Source organism: Rhinolophus hipposideros (assembly GCF_964194185.1).
Source record: "Rhinolophus hipposideros genome assembly, chromosome: 16".
Lineage (NCBI taxonomy): Eukaryota > Metazoa > Chordata > Mammalia > Chiroptera > Rhinolophidae > Rhinolophus > Rhinolophus hipposideros.
The window spans coordinates 45,990,986-46,018,623 of NC_138062.1; the positions used below are offsets into that span (position 1 = coordinate 45,990,986).

The window sequence follows — 27,638 nt, forward strand, 5'->3', positions numbered from 1 at the left end:
CTAACTCTAGCTGAGAGAAAGTTTGTTCTTTAGCTGCACTAAATGCTCTCTTTGTACCTTCTAGTTACTGATTACAGTTTTGTTCTCTGGAGTTTTGCAGAATGAATCAAATCCTTGCCCACATTAACAACCTTCGGAAACTTAAATCTCAACCTTCAGAAACTTGATGCTGCACCTAAACTTCTCAAGCTACAAAATGAACTCCTCATGGGCATTATTTTCCAAAATAAACATCCAGATCACAAACATGTATGTTAATGAGAGAATCAGCAAAGACGTGAATCATAATCACTTGTCAGAGCCCAGAGTCTATGTTTTTCTCTCCCCCTCTTCTAGTGTCAGTTCATTTAGCTCTATTCTGTTCTTGGCCTTTGAGATAAATTGATCTTTGCATTTTATTTTATTTGATAAGAACACTCATAAAGGACAAAAGAGTCTTCTAAGAGAGTCATCAAATTGGAAATTAATACTTTAAGGTCCTTAAAGATGCTTTAAGTTTCAAACACTACCTTCACTAAATGCAGAAAGGCATACTTAGACGTAGTCCATAACTATTACAGTAATTAAAAAATAATCCTGTCTTTCCAGGTGATTAATATGTACAGGAAAATTTCAAATCATGAAACTACATCATTAAAATAATCTCTGCCTTATATGATTCCTATATTAAAACTTCTCTGTGTTTATATCATGATGTTCTTAAAGAAGTCCAAGTTTCCGTGAAACTAAAGGCTTTCTGTGAATCTAGGTAGTCTTTCCTTAGGTTGTAATTAGGAAGTGTTTCACATGAGTAATTTTAAATAACTAATTTCTGTGATTTTTAAAATAATTATGAATTTCTATGTGTGAGCAGGTATTACATTGTCTTTTCCATTGTGAAGATGGCCTTACAGTCAAGATGGTAGGAAGACTAGAACAAATTTTGAATACCTGAAACTGCTCATAAATATTTTAGAAGAACTATTTAATAGGTTAAAATAAAAAAAAAATTAATTGATTTATTATAACTAGTTTTAGAGCAAGGGGTGATATTATCCTGCTAGGGTAAATAACTAAATCAGAAAAAGTTCCCTTCTCCTTTTACCTTTTTTTCCCTCTAAATTGAATGGATAATAAATTGTTCAGGGCTTTGGAAAAACATCTCCATCTCAATACAAGAAAAAAATAAACCAAGCAAACCTCTTTTTTTTCCTTCCTGCATAAAATTAAACATAAAGAAAGGTAGTAGGATAGAGGATAGTTTGATTATATTTTTTATAATGTGTTTGAAAACTCTTCAGATTAGGACCTCAGATTTCCCTTTTGGAGAACCTGTGAAGAAACTGGAAGCTATATATCTCAAATTACTGCTCTCCATCTGTAGTGGTGTGCTGGAGTAGGCTTGTACTGGCTTATGAGACCTATTTTTAATTTTCGGAAAGTTTGTGAGCCAATTGAATTTCATAGATAGCTTCATATTGGGTACGGTGGAAGTGGTTACACCATGGAAATTGGAAAGAGCCACAGATCAGAGCTGGTTTTTAAACATTTACCCTCACATCATTGTATATGGATATTTGTAAAATGTTTCCAGCATACTTGTGTGAAAACAAATATTTTAATTAAAAAAAATTGAGGGTATTTGTTTATAATGAAACTTGGACGTTGTATAGACTTATAAAGCTATAAATATCTGCTCTTCTTCTGTTTACCCCTCTTTCTTCAATTAGGATTGTACTAGAAACAGTCTACATTTAATGTAAGAGAACTTTAAAATTATATGTAGTGGCTAATACATAATTTGTATTTTCAAAAATAGTTCTGTTGTGTATCTCTGTGGAACAGTTCTGGAATGTACTCAGTTTTGGCTCGCCGATTGAAAATCAGATGAAGTAAGATTTCGCTTTCAAGATATCATGTTAATTTAGTTATTTTAAAATATGACTCTGAAGGAGGAAGCAAGGGGAGATCATATAATCTTCTGTACTCTGTAATTTCTCCTGCAGCAGTTTTTATTCTTCTGCCTTTCCTTTGTTTCTTTCATCCCTCCCTTCTTTATTTTCTCCTGTCTGTTAGATAGAAGAGGAATCTATTTTTATAACCTCCATTGTTTATTTGGTCCCTGGAGATCCACATTTCTTTTAGGAATATGCTTAGCATTTTAGGCTGCTAAGATATGCTAAAACATGAGCCAGTTAAGATGTCCTTATTGACAAGTTCTAGGAAACTTGCAAGGTTCATTCTGCAAGAATGATTTACAGGCTATATGTTAGAATGTCCGACAAGTGGAAACTATTAGTAGCACTGATGTCTGAGGTTTACCACTGAAGCAGGGAGATCATTGATTTAAAGGCCCATCTGTTCCAAAGATGTTTCCAACTTGCTTACATAGTCATTTGTGAATCAAATCAGTTCAGTGATTGTGCTGCTTGTCCAGGTGTTTGTCTGTGTCTCAGAATCATTGGTTATGTGTATATTTTACCATGATATCTTTGAGAAACGGGGTTTTATTTTTAGATACTAGAGTTAATACAGCAGTGTGTTTAGTACATTACATGTGCCAGGAACATGTATTTTGAAATTGTCACCGGCTCTGAGATTTTTGTAATCAGTGAGTTAAGTATATCCTTTTCAAGTGGGTTAGGGGATTTATATATTTGCAATAATTTGTTGGTAGAGAAAAAATAGATTCGTCTCAATGTGAGTTTCATCTCTATTTATAGAATAAAAGATGGAAGGGTTCTATTATTATGATCAAGTTCTTTCTTTTTCATCCAAATCATGAGGATGTAATGTACCGCCTAGGGAATACAGTCAATAATATCGTAATAAGTTTGTATAATGACAGATGGTTACCAGACTTATCTTGGTGATCTCTTTGTAAGGTATGTAAATGTCAAATCACTATGTTGTACATCTGAAACTTATATATAATATTGCATTTCAATAATTTTGCTATAATTTTTTTAAAAAGTTCTTTTGTAGAACACCTTTAACCTACTTATTTGTTCTAAGTAAAGATGCTACATTTATGTAGAGTTTCACAACTTACAACTCACGTTCACATTTATCTCATTTTTCATTAGCTAATTTCCCTCTGCTGTTTTCTTCCCATATAGAGGTTATTGAATAATTGATTCTAAGGTTTGAAAGAGTCCTTAAAGGTTTTCTGATCAATATCTACACAGCTATTTCCAAGAATAGAAAATACTAGACAGACAGACAGGCTGACCACTGGGGCAAATCAAGGGATGAAGTAGTTTCCTTTTTGTGGGAAAGGCAGACAGTGTTATTTTTTGCTTTTGTCCTTTATTTGATTATTTTTCTCAGGCTCAGTCTATTGGGCCTGTAGACTTCTGCTTTAGGGGCTTCTGGCCACTTTAAGATCATTAATTCCTACTATTCAGGGGCTTTGCTAATCTGTCATCCGTTTCAAACTTCACTCACATGCTAAGCCTGAGGGATGTGGGTTTCTGGGGTGTAAAATACTTGCATTTTATATATAAGGAATGGAAATTTCTTTACGTTTTTTTTTTTCTTTTACTGATTTAGTTATTTGAAATCACCATAATACACAATTGGGACAAAGTAAGAATTACAAATATGGAACTTAAAATCAGTTGTCTGCTTTGGTTTGGAATTTATTGACTCATTTCCGACTTCAGTAATACTTTGGATCTTATCTTTAAAAACGTATAAGTTATTCTTACCTTGTTCTGATGAGAATACAAATCCAGTCAGGTACATTAAATGTTTTGTGATACAGATGAAAAAGATAGAAACTCGGCGCAGCCAGGCTGGATTTGGTTTGTGAGGTGATTATCTTTTAGCCATGGCTTGACTGATAATTGTCTGCCATGTGAAGCAACTGGAAAACAGATAGCTACACGAAATTGTGGAAAAATGGAAGCAACAGGGAAACTGTACTTCCTGAACCTATGCAGTGCACCCTGTGCAAATATGATGTTCCCTCAGTTGCAGGATCTCAGGGTAACTCCTGTGGAAAAAGGAAAATGAATTAGATAGTGAGTGAGGAAAGTAAGATGAATGTAAAACTAACCGTCCTCAAGTGTACTGACAATAATTGTCGCTGCCTCTTCTTCTCGTTGCTAGGAGAGAGATAAGCATGGTACGTGCGCATTACCCATCGTATCCACAAGGAATGACGCACCTGCTAAACCTGATGTTTGCTCTAGGAAGACATTGTAAACAGGAATACATATGTCATCCATTGAACAAACTGTTGTAAACTCCGTATAGCCGCAGACAAGAAAATTAAGTGATGATGAAAAGTGGTCACTCCTAAGTTGACACAAAGAGGTTTATTCAAAGTCCAAAGTCTTCAGTTTTATCTCTTTTTCTGGGTTAAGGATTCTGAAGTCAAAGGCTCTTCAGAACCCTTTGTTTAGACTTTACAATAAAAAGAGCTTTTGTGGTTCTCTTGTGACCGTGAAGATTAATCATCGTCCTGGGCAATCAGCTATTCACGACGCTGCTTGCTGCCTTCATTCCCAAAGAAGGATTTTCATTCCTGCCTGCGGATGTCAATACAGCAACAAGCATTGAGACCTTCAAATATTCCCCATGAAGTGTGGGCCCCCTGACACTACCTCCAATCCCCTTCAGTTATTCATTTACTCCCTTCACTGTTCCCGAAAGGTGTTTAGACAGCCATGATTGCACTTGCAGCCCAATGGCACGTTGCTGGGAGGATGAGATTTAAAAGCAAGACCATTCATTTACTCCTTTACTCATGAATTTATTTAATTGCTACTTATTGTACTTACAATGTTTCCGACTCTACATTGGGCATGAGTGCTACATTAGTGAGCTAAAATAGATACCATTCCAGTACTAATAGACCATACAGTCTGGGGGAGGAGAATTAAACAAGGCATCACACTGATTAATGTATATTTTCAAACTGAGGTGTTAAAAATAACAAAGGAACTGGACTTAGACCAGACATACTTGGAGAAAACCATACTAATCCATGATCAGAAGGATGTGGGGGCAAGATGTGTGTGTGTGTGAGAAGTAGAGAGCACCATAGGCAAGAGCCCTGGGGATGAAGGAAGTATGGCTGAAAGACTAAGATGGTGCCCCAGGAGCCAGAGAGCTGGATCCGGCCAGACCATGCGGGAGTTAAAAATCTTGTAGAGAAATTTTGGGAGTTATGATGAATGCACATGGAAGTTAGCTAATGTATTTTTAGGTAGAGGGGCCCTGATGGGGGTTGTGTTTTGAAAAGATAACTGGCTTTCGGGGGGCAAAGGGCTAGAGAGGGGCCATAGAGATGGTAGGACTATTCCAGTTTCAAACCTTGAAGCTGGGTGTTTACATATCCAACATTCCTTCATCGTTGCCTCACTCTCGAATGCTGCCCTGTGCGTTCTGTGTCCTTCTCCAGACCCTACATTTTTTTAGTTTAGGAATGCTGCTTTATTTGCTTTTGGGTCCCTTACAGTGTCTGACACTGGGATTTGCATACATAAGAAATGTGATGAAGAAATATGATGAATGTTTAAATAAAAAATGTATTACAGTAAAAAGCACATTGCCATTAATCCCCCTCAAAATACTCCCCCTCGCTTTGAACACACTTATCCCATTGTTCTAACCACTTTCCAAAGCAGTTCTGGAAGTCCTCTTTTGTTAGTGTCTTTAGTTGCTGTTGTGGCTGCCTCGATGTCCTGAATTGATTCAAAACATTTTCCCTTCATGGTCATTTTGAGTTAGGGGAAGAACCAGAAGTCACACAGTGCCAGATCCAGTGAATAAGGTGGATGAGGGCACACCACAATGTTTTTACTTAACAGAAATTGCCGTACCAGGAGTGATGTGTGACTCGGAGCGTTGTCATGATGGAGGATGAAACCGTTTGCCCAGTTCTCAGGCCATTTTCTATGCACATAGATTCTTAAATGCTCTAATAAGCCCTTATAATATTCAGAGTTCACCGTAGTGTTCCTGGGTACAAACCGAGCTCACACAATTCTATCAAGGTCAGAAAATACAATTAACATCACCTTGGTGTTATGAGCAGCAGCATTCACCGTAGTTTTTGATCATACCTCATATTTAAACTGTAGCTCTTCTCCATCTCACAGGACATAATAGTAGGCTTAACAGAATACAGCCCTTCTGTATTCTGACAATAGCACTATCTAGCAATCTAATTTACTCCTGAAGTCAGAGGAAGATAAAAATACACTTGCCTTTTCCTTTGCTAAGCCATATGTGCTTTGTATTTTATTTCCATACATTACTATCTTCTATAAAATGACCTTTACAGTCCTATCTTCATGTAAACCGACAGCATTGCTATTGTCATTGTTATTACGGTCCCTCACAAATATAATAGACATATTGGGGGAGATTTGTTCCTGAGAGCAATTTCCTACAGAGGTGAAGAGGCAAAACCATACTGGAAATTTTCTGAATTTGAAAATTATGAGTTGCAAACATGACTAAGTAAAGCAGAATAGGGAGTGATGCTACCTGTGGCAGAACTGGGAGAGCATGATCGATCCCAAAGTGTTCAAATTCAAATACAAAATATACTGTGACAGCCAAACAAAGCATTGGCGGTGGCGGTGGAGGTGGTGGTGGTGGTGGGGGGAGGGCAGGGCGCTCAGTGACTATGAATTTGCTGTTTCTCTTTTAAATGAGTGAAGTTTTTTTATTTATTTATTGGGGTGACAATTGTTAATGAAATTACATAATTTCAGGTGTACAATTCTGTATTACATCATCTATAAATCCCATTGGATTTTTTTAAATCTAGAGAAGTAATAGAAAAATCTCAGGGTGCTCATCTTCTCTTGGTTGTGGACCAAGCTCTTTTGAATGACTGAAGCTTCAAAGCTGTGTTGGGTTAAGTAAGGGAGCAGGAGCGGAATGCTTCCACACAGTGCAATCTTCTCAAATAACTTTGTGAAGCAGGCTTCTGATATCCCTCTGGCTATTGTGTCTCTATTTTCTTAATGGATGGCTCCAGTTTCTCCTGTGTCTCAATCAAATGAATGCATCCTGTAAGGGGAAGGTATAAAGCACAGGGATTTGACGGAAAGGAAGAAGGTTCTTAATGACTTTTGAAATCAGAAGCCATGAAATCATCTTTTCTCACATACCTTCTGGGCAAGTCTCTAGGAGGTAGTTTTATTAGAGACTTGCCCTGAAAGTAAAAAAGAAATGAGGAGCATATAAATAGCACTGATCCTGCTCCCATCTTATCCTTAGACTTAAGATCAGTTTAAGCTCAGGCGGAGAGGTCGGTCACATAGGACGTGGTTTGCAATCACTGAAATCACACACTCAGGAACCTCATGCCAAGAATATTTAGATAACATATTTCCAGGAGAAAAATAATTCCAACTTCTTTTATTTTACCAGGAGTGAGCAGTCCTAGTGATTCTGCAAAGGGGAGAATCCTTTGCATCGCAGAAGTAGGGCCTGTGGGATGGATGAAGCAAAAAGGAGCAGAGGAACAGGATTAACTAAGATTACTTTGCTGTTCTGCTCTGCAATTTTTTTTTTTTTACTCCTGCTAAAATGCAATGGAGAGCGGCAGAAACAGGCAACAGTGATTTATGTTTGAATTCTGAGCCCTTCAGCAAAACTGATCCTCTTTGAGCTGCATTTGTACCATGAGGATGATATAAATATCTGTCTTCCACATTTTAGTGGACTGTTGTGAAGAGAAAACTAGAGTATGTGTGCTAAATCACCTCACAATGACAAGATAATTTCATGTAATAATAATAATAATAATAATAATGAAATAATTATAGCAAACACATAGTACTTGTTCTTTACCAGGCAGTCTAAGCATTTACACTCATTATTTCACTTAGCTCTTATAGTAACCTTATGAGGTAGAATCTATCACCTCATTTATAGACGGGGAACAAAACCACATAGCTGAAGAACTTGCTCAAGACCAGCCAATAAGAATGGGTGCTAGGATTTGAACCCACATAGTCTGGCTGCAAAAGTTAATGCTTTTAATCACTATGGTTAAAGAAAACAAAAAGCATTGCCTTTTAACAAATGAGAAGATAAGCATTTGAATCCTGGCTTCATGGCTGTGTAACTGTGGTCAGGCCTCTTAAGCAGTCTGAACTTCAGTTTGCTCATCTTAAAATAGAGATGGATAATAATACCTACTTTTAGGTGTTTGGTGAAGACTAAATGAGAAAACATACAAAGTTCAGTGATTAACCAATAGGACACACACTATGTATTATGTTGGTGCAAAAGCAATTGTGGTTTTTGCAATTATTTTTAACCTTTTAAACCGCACTTACTGTTGCACCAATCTAATATTATTAGTAATTTGGGTGAGGTGGTGTGTTTGCCTGCTCAGGCTGCCATAGCAAAGTACCACAGACTGGGTGGCTTAATTTATTTTCTCACAGTTCTAGAAGCTGCAAGTCCAAGATCAAGATGTCAGCAGGGTTGGTTTCTGATAAGACCACTCTTCCTGGCTTACAGGCGGCCTCCTTCTTGCTGTGTCCTCACATGGCCTTTTCTCCATGCACATGGGGAGAGAGAGATGAGAGAGATCTCCAGTGTCTCTTCCTCTTCTTATAAGGACACCAGTCTTGTTGGATTATGATCCCACTGAACCCTAACTACCTCCTTAAAAGTTCTATCTCCAAATACAGTCATACTGGAGGTTAAGGCTTCAACATATGAATTTGGGAGACACAACTCAGTCCATAACAAGTGTGTAACTGGGGAGAGAGAAATAGAAGAATAGAAGGGGCATTTGGAGTATTTTGATATTTAAGGAAGATTTCTGAGACACCAATTCTAGAGGGCAAAGAAGTTGTCAGCTATGTAATACATTAGTAGCTATACAGAATTTTTGGCACTGTATGTCATTTGCCTTCTATTTGGTGCTGTAGAAAGTGTGTCTAATACTATCTGTTTTTGGTCTTTTAGGTGAGCCTGAATTTAAATACATTGGGAATATGCATGGTAATGAGGCTGTTGGACGGGAACTGCTCATTTTCCTGGCCCAGTACCTGTGCAATGAATACCAAAAGGGCAACGAGACGATCGTCAAGCTCATCCACAACACTCGGATCCACATCATGCCTTCCCTGAACCCCGACGGCTTTGAGAAGGCAGCATCTCAGGTGAGTGTGAGCCAGCTCAGAACAGGGCATGCTTTCTTCATTTTGTATATTTGTATCTACGGGCTTATCTTCAAGTAATGCACTCACATAAAGCTTACAGATGGTGATGTGGAGGATATAAGTCATGTCATCCAACTTGCTGGTAAGAAGAAAATTAAAAAGGTAAGGGATGATGGGTGAGAGTTTCTTCAGCAGAGATGGCACATGAAAAATGTTGTTAGTAAGTCAGTATTTATTAATGTTTTTCTTGTGTTGTTAAATCATATTCACTCATCCATGTTCGTGACTTGATAAATTTCAACCTAAAAATCTACGTGTAATGACTGCCATGTATTGAAGAGTAATATCACTGCTGTATCGAAATGAGCTGATGTCATAGCGCCCTCTACTGAAACCAAGGAAGAAAGATTTGGGCCAGATCAATATTTCACTGATGTTTATATTTAATCCTGTACGATGAGTAAAGTAAAAAACTAAACAACAAAAAAAAGCAAACTCACAACAAAAACCCTCCCATCTCTAAACTAAAATTAATTTAGTACATTTTCATTGTTAGAGAAGCTGGAAAGTAATGATGTTTTAAGAGAAGGTATATAGTATGTGTTCCCTTTTTGTTTGGACAGTAGTGGACAACAGACATTATATTGGCTTTTTCAACGGTTTGAAATAATTTTCTTACTTTACAGGAGCATATTAAAGTATAATTTTGTATGTTTATGTATGGTTAAGAAGTCAATTTGTACCTTAAATATAAAAGATCCAGTAACCTGATAGTTTAAGTAACCTGACATTGTAAGAAACCCAGGCGGTGAATTTCTATAAATAAGTATAACACTGATAGAATTTCTGAAGTTGTGAGAGAAGAATTCTAGTAACATAGAGAACTAAATTATTTGATATTTTAAGGTGATATTCAGAACCGTAAGACAGATGGATAAAAGATTATCCTTGCTGTTTTCTATCTTATATATTTTTATTCTTCACAGTCTCAGGTATCTGAGCTTACATGATCTCAGGAATATGGAAATTATCTCTATATCATAGATTTGATATAACTTAATAGTAAAATAAAAAATCTGCATTATGGAATATAATTGAATATATTGGAAATTCATTATATTTCCAGTTATACCATTAGTGAAATGAAGGGTTTAAAGTTGAACAGAAATTTTTCAACTTACAGAACTCTAGAACTTTTGATCTAGAGCTCATATTTTTTTTACGAGGACTATGAGAGGGAGGTATATTATTATTAATATATAAATAATTCATGTTAAACTCATTTTAAGCTTCTGGTCTTATTTAGTAGTTTATTTTCTTGAGTATTGAAAACCAGATTGCTGTGATTTGCAGAGGCAATGAATATTTTATTGAAACCTCCGTATAGAGTGGTGTGCCTTGAAACATGTCATCTATTACCAGCTAATATATACTGACTTTTTTGAAATTCGATGATAAATATCTTTTAAATGTTTTTATTAACATTTAAAATATTATTTATTGAAAATATTTTCAAAATATCCATAAAAATTATTTTAAGTCTGACTCCTTCATGGTTATATCACTAAAGTAGTGAGAATGCCATTATGGGAGGATAATAAATATTTAACCTTAATAAATTATTTTTAAAATTAGTGGAGACCTTAAACACATAGCAACAATAATAATAATTGACTGATAACTTTTTATTTTCTAATTTTTTCAGCCTGGTGAGCTCAAGGACTGGTTTGTGGGTCGAAGCAATGCCCAGGGAATAGATCTGAACCGGAACTTTCCCGACCTGGATAGGATAGTTTATGTTAATGAGAAAGAAGGTGGTCCCAATAATCATCTGTTGAAAAATCTGAAGAAAATTGTGGATCAAAACACAAAGGTAAAGAAAATGTAAAGTTTTTCTGGGGTTCTGTCCTCTAGCCTAAGGAAATGTGTTCTAGTAATACATAATACATAATAAAACATGTGTTGGTTATTTAACTACGGCTGTGAAAGTCAAGGCTGCAAAGGCTGAGCCTTGATATTTGGGTATTTGGGGTATGAGTTTGGGGTGGGGATAGCAGAGTGGAACCCAGTTGTAAGAGTCTTAGAAAGGCATCATACCCCTTTGTAAGGCCCTTTATCAGAACATCGGATTGGCTTCTCCATTGCATTTCACACTATTGATCTTTTTCTTCTTTTCCAGAACTTTCTCCTCCCTTGCTTTGCACAATTCCACTTTCTCCTGCCTCTTCTACTGCCTTTCCAATCACTGTTCGGTTTCTTTTCCTGCTAATTCTACCTTGGCTTAAATTTGGCTTTCAGGGTCCCATGTGCTGCCCTTATGTCTTTCCCTAGGTTCCCGTTCTTTCCTGTACCTTTAATGTCTCCCAGATCCAAATCTCTAACTCCAGCTCACCCATGGAGCTCTATTTCTCTATTTTACTTGCTTTGGAGTCTCTTTATCTCGTGGCACCCAGAGCCACAAGCTCAGCATGACCAAAATAAAACATTTTCCGTAAGAAAACACTGTTTTCTCATTTACCCGATCATCACGGCCTCAATGTTTTTCATTGCTGTCACCAGCAATTAGTTACCAAATCAGTGATTTAACCTCCCTGACCCCTGTCTAGTCTTCCCCTTCTCCGTAAACTCACTCCACTGTCTTAGGTCAGGTCCCCATCATCTCCTGCTCTGATGAGTGCAGTAGCCCCTTATTCTTGCTTTGGGTTCAGCTTCTCCTACTCCATGCAGTTTTCTCGAATTCCTCCAGAGTGATCTTCGCACAGAAATTATTGCTCTGTTGCTTAAAAACTTGTCAACTCTCACAGCTCAGAGGATAAAGTAAAAACTCAGCATAGGGGCTGGCCCGGTGGCTCAGGTGGTTGGAGCTCCGTGCTCCTAACTCTGAAGGCTGCTGGTTTGAATCCCACATGGCCCAGTGGGCTCTCAACCACAAGGTTGCCGGTTCAACTCCTCGAGTCCCACAAGGGATGGTGGGCAGCACCCCCTGCAACTAAGATTGAACATGGCACCTTGAGCTGAGCTGCTGCTGAGCTCCCGGATGGCTCAGTTGGTTGGAGCGCATCCTCTCAACCACAAAGTTGCCGGTTCGACTCCCACAAGGGATGGTGGGCTGTGTCCCCTGCAACTAGAAACGGCAACTGGACCTGGAGCTGAGCTGCGCCCTCCACAACTAAGACTGAAAGGACATCAACTTGACTTGGAAAAAAAGTCCTGGAAGTTCCCCAATTAATTCCTGTTCCCCTAAAAAAAACCAAACCAAAACAAACCAAAAAACTCAATATAGCAGAATTGTGTGACAATTTAGCATGGAGACTCTGGAGTGAGCCGTCACGGTTCAAATCCTGGCTCCATACTTTTCTTTGTGAGTTTCAGAAAGTTATTTAACCACTTTGTGCCTCTACATCTTCATCTGAAATGTGGAGACAATTATCTCATAGGGTGGTTATAAAGATCGAATGAGTTACTACATATAGAGTACTTAAGGTCAGGACCCAGAACTATCATTATCGTTTCAGAATAATTTCGCAGTACTTTCTGTTATGAACCTCAGGGTTAGATGGACACGTTGACACAGCCACTAAACATTTGGTGCTCCTACAAACCAATATTGTTTGAACATTGTTTTCAGTTACTTGGAGGAGAGATAGAGCCCTTCGTGGAGGAAAGGTGAGAAAAACTGCGATTGGCAGCTTTCAGTTCCTCTTCTATTATCCCAGGCAGTTCTACTCTGGTTATCAACTGCTTCTAGTACCTTTTCTAAGTGAGAACTTGGAAAGTACACTTTTTTCCATTTGATTGTAGTTCCAGGATCTTTCAGTTTTCCCTTTCAGTTTTCCCTGGCACCTGCTGACTGGCCTGGTCCTTAATCTGGCTCTGATATTCCAGGTACCGTCATCCACCAACTCCTTTGTGCTACCTAACCGTACCATTTTCTAAGAATTTTAGGTGAAAATTCTTCCTGTGTGTTACTGTTCCAACTGTCTAGAATGCTTTTCCTTTCTTTCCATGTCACCTTTTCTGTGAAGCCTGCCTCTGCTATTCCAGACAGATCCTGTTAAGCCTGTCTTTATGTTCTTTGTATATACTACATGCTTCCAGTATGGTGCTTATGGTTACATGGAACTGATTATGTATGTTATATTATAATTATTTGTTTAGATAGCTGTGTTTCCCTTTGATTCTAGATTTGTTTCCCTTGATTACAGGAATTAGAATTCATATTTCAGTCTGACACATACCATGATTCCCCGAAAATAAGACCTAGTCAGACAATCAGCTCTAATGCGTCTTTGGGAGCAAAAATTAATATAAGACCTGGTCTTATTTTACTATAAGACCGGGTCTTTAATATAATATAATATAATATAATATAATATAATATAATGCAATGCAATGCAATGCAATGCAATGCAATATAATAATGTAATACTGGGTCTTATATTAATTTTTGCTCCAAAAGATGCATTAGAGCTCATGGTCCAGCTAGGACTTATTTTCGGGGAAACATGGTAGTAAGCTGAGGGCCTGTTATGAATGATGCATTCCAATCTGGCAAGCAAATCACAATATCTGAAAAATGTAGCCATTGAACATCAACAGCTGGAGTTCCAGAGAGCATGCATTGTGTGCTTGGGACACGGGGTAGAGGACTCAGGAACTAGGGAGTCCCAGATTTCTGGTCTGAAGTTCTTAAAACCTCCTGCCGGTACTTAGGATTCATTCCAGAAACCTGGGCTGAGCTTACAAGTGGGGCCCGGTATGAGAGAAGGGCTGCCACGGGCTGAGGATTCTGGCAAGACCTGGTAAGTGAGTGACTGAAACATTCCTGCTTCTGAGTCACAGATGCATTTGCAGTTCTTCAGCCCCCCCATTTTTGGGAGGGGTGGGGGAGCTGGAAAGGCAGAGGGCTGGGGATGGGCTGGGGTAATGAGAGGTGAAAAGAGGGCAGTGCCGTGTGATAAACTATAAGGGTTGGACAACAATGAAAAACTGTTATAAAAGCCCAGTGCCGATGTTAGCACACATACTTTCCCCAGGGCTTGCATTAACCTGCCTATGCTGTCTTTGTTAAATCTAAGAAATGGGAAAAATAATTCCTGTCACCTATCATAGAAGAATCGAGAAATAAACTCATGTTGACAGGATATTTGATTGGCAGCCTTTATGCAAGTGCCGCTTTTATTCAGCCAGCGCTACCTTCCTCTTTCCCAACTGAACCTGTATCATACTTGTACGATCTCTATATTAGATGTCTTCACATTTCTAATTGAAGCCATACTTATTTAAAAGATGCACGTTCATGGGACTTTCAAAATGTTAAAAAAACCATACATATAGCTTTTATATAAAAAAAGATTTGTTAAAAAATTTCAATGCCAATACTTTTTCTGGGTAAAAGTAAATTAAAGAGAAATATATAAAAATTGAAGTTTAGTGTCTTGTCTGGAACAGAAGCAAGCTTTGTTTGCATTACGTTAAATCTTCAGTAAACCTGCTAAATCATCACGGGATGATATCGCCCACATCTGGCTCATTTTCTTCTTTTTCCAGCTTTGTCATTAAGACTGAGACAGTGTTTAGACCCAGCCTGGTACTAGACATGATCGGCATTTCATTAATGGTACTACACATTCTCCCTCTCCCCCTTCCCCTTCTCAGCCTAATATCTATATCCCTTAGAATGTTTTTTAAATTTCAAGGTTTCTGTTTGGTGTGCTAGGAACCAGAGTTTAAAAATGCAGATTTCTGTGGGTTCCCACTGAGGAGGTGTGGGGTGTGTATGCTGCAAGGGTGGGTGATGGAAAGGAATCGATATTTTTACCAAGCTCTCCGGGTGCTCTTCTTGCTCTCCTGAACCTCTCTGAATATAAGCTCTCTTGCTCTCCTGCAGTTCTTCCCGCTAAGTTGTTTCTTGAGCTCTTCAGTTGGGTCACTTCCATTGCCATCTGGGCTTGGAACGCGAGCCTTGGCCTGGAAACAGAGTGGATTAAAATAAAGCAAATAATTTTATTAAATTTATACTTGTCTTTAATGGCTAGAGTTGTGAAGAAAACAGAATAAATATAGCTTTAATATATTTTAAGAGCCAATGCCATCTAATTGGAAAGCATAAGATTTCAGCTATATTTAGTCTTTAAATGGAAATTTTAAAGATAGGCCCTAGATTCTGTTAAGAGCTTGACCATAGGGTGCTCCAGAAGCTTCTCTATGGATCATTTAAATATATAATTACATCACCTAGGGGGGTCACAGCATTAAGTTTGCTTAAAAGACTCTATACTCAAAGAGAAACTTAGTTTAATTTATCAAATTAAGGACTTAAAATTTGGAATTTGCTTGATTACTTTTGAGCATACCGGTAACATGTATGTTAGCAGCAGTGTGCCTGTCAGAACTAAAAGTAGGCCAGGCCTACTAGTCCCACAAGACTTTGTGTATCCAGAACTATATCTTTAAAATTGTTTCAAAACACAGTTTCTTTAAAAAATATTTAATTACAGAATTAGTATTTTATTACAAACGCAAAAATAAAGCAAACATAAACAAGGAGAAAAATAACCTATTGGCCTATAATCTTAGATGACCACCATTCACATTTTGCTTTGCATCCTCCAAAATTATATTTTATGCATGTATCAAGCTATAAATAAATGGAAGCATGCCATGCACACCATTTTGAACCATTTCAGTTGAATAATAAATTCAGAGTACAGCCTGCTGCATAATGGCTTTGCCTCCTGAGGCTAACTAACCCTTCGCCCAGGGAGTATTTGCTTACGTGTGTACTGCCCTCCTTCCTTATTTTTACCACTCTTGTCTCCCTTCTCCTCTTACCTAAATCCTTTTTTTTTTTTCCTGAGACATAGCGAAGTTCCACCTCCTTCCTGAAGTCCTTAGTGATTCTCCAAATCACAGAGATTTCTGTCTCTTCTGAACTCATTGAAATATTTGTCAGTACCAATCATAAGGTTTGAGTATAATAAATAGAGAAAATGAGGGGGGTGTACAAGGAAGAGGACTGAAAATAAATTCAGTTGTAAAAGAAAAACTTTTGAATAGAATATTGTAGAAGGATGTGTTTTAAACTCCTATCATATAATATTAATGCCATTTTGAGCAATTGGGCCTAATCAACCATACATTCAATACAAAAAAAGCATGCACATTATAGATTTTTAAAATCTCCTATAGGAGTTATTTTTAGGTTGATTTAAATCAAAATTTAAGCTGGACTTAATTGAAATTAACTTGAACTCTAGAAACAAATTTAATTATGTCTATTATTATGGAAAGAATGTATTGTTCAATAAATGGAATTGAGACAAATCCATCTCACAAATGTCAGCATAGAGCAAAATAAAATCTAGAGATATTACAATTTAAAATGTATGAACCTAGTTAAATAAAACTTTGGTAAATATATAATTTTTGGAGGGGTATTGAACTTTTTAAATCACTTATGTAGAAACTGGCACATGATGGCCACTTAATAGTAATTGAATGAATGAATGAATGAATGAAATAGGAAAGGAAGAGACCATAAAAAAATGATCCTTAGGTTTGACAACATAAATATCTTAATGTTCTGTATTTTAATTATTATTAAATTTAAAAGGCAAATGGCATACTTGGAAAATATTTATAATCTGTGGTAAGATACAGGATTAATGTTTTTACTAAGTAAACAACTCTTGCAAATTAATAAGAAAAGATATACATTTCTATAGAAAAATCAGCTAAACCATGTATAAATATATTATTGAAGAAAAAATATAAATGGTCATTAAACATAAAAAAAAATTCTGTTTTTATTAGTTAATCAAAGAATGCAAATTTTAAAAATTCTACTTGTCATGTATCAAAGAGACAAGCTTAAAAAACATATACAATATTGATAGGAATGATTAGAAATGGAAAGTTTAACATACTGTTGCTGGGTATATTGTATCTTACAGAGAAGCAGTTTGGGATACATTTTATCAAATTTTAAAATGTGCTTAGCTTTTGGTCAATTCATTTCATTTCTAGAGATTTCTGTATGGCAAATATAGATCTGCACGAAGAATAGCTGCAAAGATGTTTGCAGTAATTTTTCTTTTATATGTAAACAACCCAGTACCCAATCTTTGGAGACGTTTTTCCCAACTTTACTGGGGTCTAATTGACAAAAATTGTATATATTTTAAGTGTTCAGCATGATGAATTTATATATATATATGTATATATATATATATATATGTATGTATATATATACATTATGAAACGATTACTACAACCAAATTAATTAGCATGTCTATCTCCTCACATAGTTTCTTTTGTGTGTGTGTGTGTGTGTGTGTGTGTGTGGTGAGAACACTTGTGATTTACTCTCTTAGCAAATTTCAGGTATATAATACAGTATTAAGTCACTATGATGCACATTCGATCCCCAGAGCTTATTCATTATATGACTGAACGTTTGTACCCTTTGGCGGACATCGCCCCATTTCCTTGCAACCCCTCCTAACAATTGGAGATTGCTAGTGCCATTGCAATGGCTCTGGAGCCAGACTGGCTGGGTTTGAGTCCAGGCTCTTCCACCTCTAAACTGAGTGGCCCCATGCTGTTCCCTGACATTTCTGTGCCTGAGTTTAATGGTAAAATGGGGACACCTGTAGCCCAATCTCATAGAGTGGATGTGAGAATTCAGTGTGTCACAGAAAGTTTAATAAGTACTAGCTATTATTTTGTTTAAGTTTAAGAATGAACATGCATTGCAGACTACTCAGCCATTAAAATAATAATTTAAAAGGGTATTCAGAGACACGAAAAGGTGTTTGATGGGTGTTATCAAGTAAAAAAGGCAGGGTACAAAATGATATATAAATTATAATATTTTAAAAATTATATAAGTGTATTGGAAAAAGACTGAGAAAGAGATACATGAAAATGTTAGCAGTGGGTATCTTTAGGTAGTAAAATTATTGGTAATTTTAACTTTCTTCTTTGTGTTTGTCTCCTATACATTTTGTACAGTGAACATTTGTGTGTGTTTGTGTGTGGTGAAAATAAGATAAACCAAACAAATAATAATGAAAATAACACCCTATTCTAAATGACACTTCCACAGTTATGAGTAGCCTATGTGAAAAATAGAATAGTTTTGATACTTTAAAGCTCATATACTAAAAATAGCACAGGTTTCATAGACTGGATTGATTCTTTAGTTGTATGAACTTGCACGTGTTATTAACACAGCCAACCTTCAGATTCCTCCCTGTGAAATGGGGATGAATATCTTTGTCGATCCAATGGGGATGTTGTGAAGCTCAATAAATTAGTGCATGTCAGAGCTACTCATAAATTGAACAGAGATGTACAACTACAAGATATTATTATAACCATCAAACCCTACTCATGCTGTTAGATGTTCTGTCCCAAAGAACAGAAAGAATCTCCAGTAAAGCTTTTATATATATATATATAAAATCAGAGAAGTACTTGGGAATTTGAGAGTCTTCCTAGTTGCTATTAAAAACTCATCACGTAAAAATATGAAGCTTTTGGCTCCAGATTAATTTTTTGCTGTAAATTTCTTTCCTCCTTTGTTTTGCTTCCAAGATATGAAAGGTTCTGAATCATTCAAAAGACAACACGAATTCCTGAAACTTTTGCCTTTGTTTTATAATTTAAGAGGATCGTCCCAAAGTAAATCGGTATTTTATAGTGAGCTCTGAAAGAGACCCAGCCTAATATTTTTTTATAGGGACAGTGTTTAAAGTAGTTGAAGGGAATTGGAAAAATAGGAAGCAGAAATTGGAAATAAAATTTACCATGTGTTTCTAGAATTGAACCACCGTAGAGAAAGGACCCTGTTCTGCAGTGTTAAAAAACAAACTTTAATTGAGTAAATTTGAAGATCTAATTGACTTTATTAAGTGATTCATGAATCTGGTAGCTTCCATCTAGCAACTAGAAGGGTGCTCCAAGGAGTTGCACAAAATGCGAAGTTTTTCTAGGAAGAAGGGGCAAGGGAACTATTAACAAAAGAAAAGAAAGCATTGATTTTTAGAGCAGGATATCTTCTTTTGGGGGGAAGGCAACAGCAAGGATTTTTCCATACAGATCGCCTCTTCTTTCTTTGCATGAAGGAGAGGGCCCACCTGGTAGATCACTTTACTAGTACTTGACCATAGACTGGTCGGTGAAGTCTGGGAGAGGTTGAAATAGCAATAGCTTAGGTATAAAATATAGGTTTGATATCATAGGCTTTAGCACAAGTGATGCCATTTTGGGCCTGCGGTTTTCTCTTTAACAGTGGTTCAACTATTTTATTTTCTCCGTGTCTTATCTTTACTTATTATTAACACTGAAATATCAGATGGAGATATTCCAAAATTTGTAAGTGATTTGCATGCTGGTTTTCAAAGAGAGAAAAGCTGGCAGCCCTTAAAAGTAGAACTTGTAAGGGAATTTAAATACTGTTAAATTTTTATTTTTTTATTGTAAGTCTGCGGAAGATAGAGATGGGGAATGCTGCTCATACAGGAATCTTTTTTTTTCTATGAAAGCAACCACAAAGTAGTTGACCAGCTTTCAGTATTTTTAAACCCTTTCTATGTCTTTTTTGTCAAATGATCTCACCAATGATGACCAAATTTATAATCTTTAATCTCTAACCTTTCATACAGCTTGCACCTGAGACCAAGGCTATCATTCACTGGATTATGGATATTCCTTTTGTGCTCTCTGCCAATCTCCACGGAGGAGACCTTGTGGCCAATTACCCGTATGATGAGACCCGGAGTGGTAGGTATTCTTTCTGCTTCTCTGATTGGTTTAAGGGTTACAATTACTTTACAAGGCTCTGAAGGATGATTTCTAGAATATTCTTTTAAAAAACTGGTCATAACGTGACTTTGCCTGTAGAAATACATATGTTTAACAGGAACGTCCCCTGTTTCGTGTAGCATTGGCATGTATATTTGGCAGAAGAGGACTGTAACTTTAAAAAAATATATTTAGCTGAAGAGAAAGGTAGTCTTGACAGAATACTCAAACAAGAATAAGGGAGACAACAGAAGTCATGAACTTGGGGCACTTTTAGACCCTGGTAAAATGGGGAGATTATGGATGTTATATAGGTCTGTATACAAGAGGCTTAAAGATGGAGGCAGCCTCTTGGCGCTTTATCGGGCCTCAGGTGGATCTCCACGTGTGTCTTATCGTTCTCTCATCCTTTTGCATTTGGAACTGTTTATAAGGTGTCAGGGAAGAAAGTGGTGCTTTGATTTTCTCTAACAGGTTTTAGTTAAGTTCAGGCATAGCAAGCTTTAGCCAGATAGATATTTTCAGCTTCATTTTTGTTGCTCCAGGAAGCTTCCTGCTTTGGCTTGATTCTCAGGGGATTTTAAAGAGTTAGTTCTTTTAAACACAGGATGATAATTTTAGGGATTGGAAACTTTGAGTTTTGTAGAAAGTCTTTGGTGAAAGAGTATTAAAATTTACAGATTTTGTGGTTTGTCAATAGCTGGGAAATTTAAAAGCTTGGCATATTTTATAATACATGAATCAGAATACAGTATATCAAAAACATTATTTATTTCCATAATACACATAGATTTTTTAAAATTCTAAATTCAGATACTAAAAAGTATGTGTGACACTGGTTTATAGTGGCTATGAGTGGCTATGAGGTTGGTACAAGTACATTTTAAAATAAAAAAAATTCAATTACAGTTGACATACAGTATTACATTAATTAAAGATGTACAACATAGTGATTAGACATTTATATACCTTACAAAGTGATCACCCCGATAAGCCTAGTACCCATAAGTCTATAACTAGACTTATACATAGTTATCACAATATTATTGACTATATTCCCTAGGCTGTACTTTACATCTATTTTATAACTGCCAATTTTACAAATACGTTTTTTAAATTAAAAATTTTAACAATGGGGGCTGGCCCGGTGGCTCAGGCGGTTAGAACTCCAAGCTCCTAACTCCGAAGGCTGCCGTTTCAATTCCCACATGGGCCAGTGGGCTCTTAACCACAAGGTTGCTAGTTCAATTCCTCGAGTCCTGCAAGGGATGGTGGGCTGCGCCCCCTGCAACTAGCAACCGCAACTGGACCTGGAGCTGAGCTGTGCCCTCCGCAACTAAGACTGAAAGGACAACAACTTGATTTGGAAAAAAGTCCTGGAAGTACACACTGTTCCCAATAGAGTCCTGTTCCCCTTCGCCCAATTAAATCTTTAAAAAAAAATTTTTAACAATGGATGTCTTATTACTGTTCTCCCAGGCCCAATTTACTGTGAGCTTACCACCTTTTCTTGTGAAGCTTTAGAATCCTAAGTAGAATGTACATTCTATTTAATTTTTACTTTGCGGTATTAGCAGTGGATGTTATGTTACCTGGAAGATACGTATAATTGTTGAGTACTTACAAACTGTCACACCTTTCCCATAGTGATGCAGCTGGAGAAAGCCATGAGCAGGAGATCAACGCTGAATTACCCTTCAGAAAACATGTAGTGCTCCTTGGTCTGTGTCCATTTCTTTAACCTTGTGGATTTATTTTCTAGGCAGTGCACATGAATATAGCTCCTGCCCGGATGATGCCATTTTCCAAAGCTTGGCTCGTGCATACTCCTCTTTTAACCCACCCATGGCAGACCCCAATCGGCCACCATGTCGCAAGAATGATGATGATAGCAGCTTTGTAGATGGAACAACCAATGGAGCTGCTTGGTACAGCGTACCTGGTGGTGAGTTTCCGTTTTGCTCCTTGATTATGTGATATTGGCTTATTTATAATTACCAATTGGATATAGAGAATCTTTAGTCCTCTTCAGTTACTAGGAAATTGATTGAATCTATAGTTCATCCATTAAAATTAGTGTTCTACATGAATGATTATTATGTATAGTTTTATTTTTATTGGTTTTTAAAAATCAAGATGTGAATTGAAGAGATAAGGGAAATGCATTGAAGACGTCCAGTGGGAAAATATAAATTGAATATGGTTAACTACCCTTACTTTTCAAATTCTAGCCTTAGGGAAGAAGATAGCGTCCTGATTATTTTAGTCATGTTTTGACTGTAGGTAAATGTGTATTTCAGAGGGCAGGCTTTGGCCATTAGCCTGTCTTGGTCCACATAACTTTTTTGTTTTTATTTTAATGATGGAATGACAGAGATGATTTGATGTGAAATATTTATTTTATGTTCATTACTGTCACAAGTACTATTAGATCAGGAAGCTCTTCACTGTTTATGGGGTCTGAAAGGGAAAAGCCCACTACAGCACAGCTGCTGGAGGATGCGTCTTCTAGAAATCCAAGGCAGTTCTCGTGGTTCCCTTGCCCCAACATGAACTATGCAGAGCTTTTATTTTTATGGCTCCCTGGACCAATCACAGTTGTGTAAGACTTGCCTCTACCAAGAACGAAGAGTGAAATTGAGACACTGATACAGCTTTCCCCCCGCCCCTCTCTTTGACTAAGAACAATTTTCTAAGCCCACCTGTAAAAGAAAAAGATAATTAGGGCAGTAGCAGCACTAATTATAGGGTTTTGGTTGAATATGGTTCTTTTGTTGAATTATGCCCTGAGAAAAATATTCTTCCTGATTTTTTTCTTTCTGATATATTTTTATTCTGTTTTAATTAATATTTTACATCAGGCTAGATCAAATTTAGTACTCCCCTGAATAGCTTGAGAAATAAGATCTATGTCAGGTTTTAGGATTTAGACTGTGTCAAATTCATCAGATGGGAAGTATTTTACATTTCAATTTTTATAAAAAACTTTAGTAATTCCTTTGGAATTACCTTTTTGGGGGACAAGTAGTGCATTACACTGGTGGTGCCAAAAAATGTACACATTTTAATAGGTGTTATCTATGTGTTACTTTTTGAAGTTGTATTGAATTATGGTAGCACTGTGTAGTATGACGTTCACTCAAAAGATGGCGTTAACCAAATGAATGCTAGCGTCATTCATTATATCACAATTTTAGTACAGTTTTTTCCTTTCTTAAAATGTGTATACTTTTTTTGGCACCCTCTGTAAACAGAATAGCAAGTAATCTATATCAATAAAAGAATGATAATAATACTACTAAAAATTTTAATCATAGTTAATGATTATGTTTCACAGTAATCAAGCAGTAAAAGACAGCTTTGACCTTCTTTATTCTCTATGAGGTGAATAAAATTGTGTATTAGGTCAGGTTTTCTAAAAGCAGAGCCTGAGACAGTGATTTAGGTGCTCATAATTTATTGAGGAAAATAAGGAAGGAGACAGAGCTGAGCAAGGTTGTGGTCCCAGGTACAGTCTAGCCACGTTTCACCTGAGCCATTGGAAGGAGGGCCTCAAGCATACGTAAATTACAGGCAGGGTTGTCCTCCCTTGAGGCCCGGGAACCAGCATTTGGTGACTCCAAATTAATCGGTCATTGGTTGTGAGATCTTATTCATCACAATAAACTTCTCCAATAGGACTGCTTTTGCTGCAGCCCCTAACTTTTGTATGTTGTATTTCTATTTTCATTTGTTGAAGATATTCAGTTTCTCATTTCCTCTTTGACCGATTGGTTGTTCAGGAGTGTATTGTTTACTTTTCTATGTATTTGTGAATTTTCCAGTTTCCCTCCTGTAATCATTTCTAGTTTCATACCATTGTGGTTGTAAAAGATATTTGGTATGATTTCAATCTTTTTAAGTTTGCTAAGACTTGTTTTGTGACTTACCATATGATCTATTCTGGAGATTGTTCCATGTGTGCTTGAGAATAATGTGTATTCTGCTGCTGTTGAATGGTATATTCTGTATGAGCCTGTTGGGTTTATGTGGTCTAAAGTATAGTTCAAGACCATTGTTGCCTTATTGATTTTCTGTCTGGATGACCTATCTATTGTTGAAAGTGGGGTATTGAAGTCCCCTACTATTATTGTATTGTTGTCTATTTCTTCCATCAGATATGTTAGTGTTTGTTTAGTATATATATTTAGGTGCTCCAGTGTTGAGTGCATATACTTTTTTGATATTTATAAACTTTGATGTATTGACTGTCTTATCTTAATATAATGGCCTTCTTTGTTTCTTATTACACTTTTTGACTTAAACTATATTTTTCCTGATATGAGGATAGCTACTCTTGTCCTTTTCTGGTTTACATTTTAATGGAATATCTTTTTCTAGTCCCTTCACTTTGAGCCTATTTGTGTCCTTAAAGCTATTGTAAGTTTCTCAAAAAACACCCTCATATAGTTGGGTCTTATGTTTTTATCCATTCAGTCACTGTATGCCTTTTGATTGGAAATTTTAATCTATTTACATTTAAAGTAACTTGCATAGGTAAGGACTTACTAATGCCATCTAATTGTTTTCTGTCTGTTTTGTAGTTCCCTCGTCCCTCACTTCCTTTCTTGCTCTGTTCCAGTGTGAATTGAGGATTTTCTGTAGTGGTACACTTTGATTTCTTTATCTTTAACTTTTTTGAATCTACTGTAGATTTTTGCATTATAGTTACTATGAGGCTTACATAAAACATTGTATAGCATGACAGTCAATTTTAAATTGGTAATATCCTAACAAAATCTTACCCTTTTACCTCCCTCCACTCACATTTTGTGTTTTGGTATCACAGGTTACACCTTTTACATTGTGTATCTATTAACAAATCACTATTATTTTTAATATTTTTCCTTTAGCCTTTGTACTAGAGTTCAGTGATTAACACACCACAATATTACAGTATTAGAGTATTCTGAATCTGACTATTTAATAACCTTTACCAGTATGTTTTATATTTTTGAATGTTTTCATGTTACAAATTACGTCTGTTTTGGCACTGAGCTGTGCCACCTTAGAGAAGGTAAAGTGAAACTGTTCCTCCTACTCTCTTCAATACGTTTAATGTTGGATTTTTTTTTTTTTTTGGCTCCAACGGTGTACTAGAAATTTTCCATTGGAATCCTGGACTTTCAAAAAGGCTCTTTATTCATGGGTGATTGTCAAAATCAGTGTTCTTTGGGGAGGGAACAGTAGAAGACTCCAATTTTGCCATTTTGGTGATATCATTCCCCTGTTGTCTTCTTTGAAGCTGAATCCAGCAATCTGGACTGTGGCCAATGCTTGCTTGAGCTCCCTACAGCAGCAATGCATTAAGCTGAATTATTACTTAAGAAGCTGAGAGGGTTTGTGCTTTTAAGGTAGTAACAAGCTCCCAAGTATGTTGTTCTGTCCCTACGGCATGCGATTTTCCTTGTGGTTTCCCACAAGCTCCCCAAAGTGCTCTGGTTGGCGTACCTTTTATACTTGGCTCTCATTTCAGCAGAACAGCCTGTGTAGGGTTTTAGTCTTTGACTTTCCCTTTGGTGTCTTGGCAGGAATGCAAGACTTCAATTACCTCAGCAGCAATTGCTTCGAGATCACTGTGGAGCTCAGCTGTGAAAAGTTTCCACCTGAAGAGACTTTGAAGAGCTACTGGGAAGATAACAAAAACTCCCTCATTAGCTATCTTGAGCAGGTAAACTCAGTTTTCAGTGTAAAATGGGATATTTAAGAGCATTTAAACCTGCTTTACAATAGTCTCCTAAGGGGAGCCCAGTCTAGGGAATCCATCTGACCCAGAATGAGGATGCCACATTTGGAAAATGTGTCAGTAATGGTTCAAATAAGCTTTCATTTTTCATGGATTTTGTGGTTCACGAATATTCACTAAGAAATGATTAAACTGGAGGGTTGTGGAGATGTGACATAAAACTCTCTTTTCACTTATATTGCTCTAAGCAAGTGCAATCCTAGGACCCTTCTCCACCTTTATCACCTTGGGCTTGTCAGATATCCCAGGCAGGACCAGTGTTAGAATGAGGTGAGTGAGGCATTCATTCTCAGGGTCATACAAGTATGGAGTCAGCATCTAGAAGTAAGTGCATCCTTAAATTTTGTGCCCGCATGTCTCACTTGTCTCACACTAAATTCAGCTGAATCTGAGGTAGTAATAATAATAATAATAATGAGAGCTTAATTTATTGGGCATTTACTGTGTGGGGACAAAGCCCCAGAAAACAGTTTCCAGGCTCTCGGCCTCACATAGAAAGGTGCTGGCTCGGGTAGTAAATGGCCATCAACTGTGATTGGATGGCCATCAGCTGTGGCTAGTTGGCTGTCAGCTGTAACCAGTGAGCCATTGGCCACTAATATAACTGCCGTGGCTACGCTAGCAAAAAATGGGGGCTAGAAAGAAGATGGTGACTGGCAAGCACGGACTGCTGTTAGGACGGCGGGTTGCATATTATGTAGATCCTGCTTCCTGTGTCTCCAGCCCAGCCGCCAACGAGAATATATTGGTTTGACTCCCCTACTTATGGCTCTGTGGGTGTTCCTTTTTGGCCTCACCATGTCCTGTGTTCTTATGTGGGGAGCGGGACCAGAGACCCTGCAGGAAACCCCGCCTGCCACCCCGCATGACAAATGGCGCAGCAAGCAGGGTCCCCCGCACGACATACTGTTTCCCAGGCATTCTTCTAAATGCCTTACATGTAGCAATTAATATATTTGATCCTCACAACAACTCTATGAGGAGAGTAATTGTCATGCAGGGTGTCATGTAGGGTCTCTAGTCCCGCTCACCACATAAGAACACAGGACATGGTGAGGCCAAAAAGGAACCCTCACAGAGCCACAAATAGGAGAGTCACACCACTATATCCTCGCTGGCGGCTGGGTTGGAGATACAGGAAGCAGGAGCCACACTGTCTGCAACCCGCTGTCCTAACTGCAATCTGCGCTTGCCAGCAACCATCTTCTTGCTAGCCCCCATTTGCTGCTAGCGTAGCCACAGCAGTTATATTAGTGGCCAATGGCTCACTGGTTACAACTGACGGCCAACTAGCCACAGCTGATGGCCATCCAATCACAGTTGATAGCCATTTACTACCCGAGCCAGCACCTTTCTATGTGAGGCCGAGAGCCTGGAAACTGCACTCCTGGCTCTGTCCCCACAGTAGTATTGTCAGAATCATCCCTGAATTAAAAAAGAGGAATCAGAGGCACAGAGACTTTAAACAGTGGCCTGAAGTCACTGAGCCAGAATCCAGTCTGTCTAATTCCAGAATCACCATATCTTATCGCTTCTCATGATATCAGCCTAGATCTTTACCTGAGTCACTTATGTAGCCATTCCAATAGGGTATATACAGAATTTTGGAACATCTCACTATTTGTTAGAATAAAATACCTCACCTATTCAGACTTAACCCAGGCCAGTCCCCTGCCAACCCCACCCCTGTATACTATGTAGACATTGGCATCAGGTCTACATATGGTGGAAGAAAAGACCTAAAGATTCTGATCCTTGCTTGTTGTGTCTTGACAGTTTTCAAATTCCATTCTGTATGTGACCATTTATACCCAAAGTCAAGTAGCATGACATTAGTTTCACATGCCAGCAGATAGTCCAGATTAGTTTTTAAATTAATTTGATATAAATGAGTGCTGTTAAATAACCATATAACTTTT

At 37.3% G+C, this 27,638-nt stretch overlaps 1 protein-coding gene across 1 annotated transcript in view; it reads left to right on the forward strand.

Moving 5' to 3' along the window:
* Positions 1–27,638, forward strand: part of CPE (carboxypeptidase E) — a 93,966-nt gene that overhangs the window by 57,267 nt on the left and 9,061 nt on the right. The window contains exons 2-6 of the mRNA XM_081075801.1: positions 8,929–9,125; positions 10,831–10,998; positions 19,796–19,913; positions 21,697–21,879; positions 25,505–25,644. Of these exons, the coding sequence (XP_080931927.1) occupies positions 8,929–9,125; positions 10,831–10,998; positions 19,796–19,913; positions 21,697–21,879; positions 25,505–25,644 (806 nt within the window). The remainder of the gene's footprint in view (positions 1–8,928; positions 9,126–10,830; positions 10,999–19,795; positions 19,914–21,696; positions 21,880–25,504; positions 25,645–27,638) is intronic.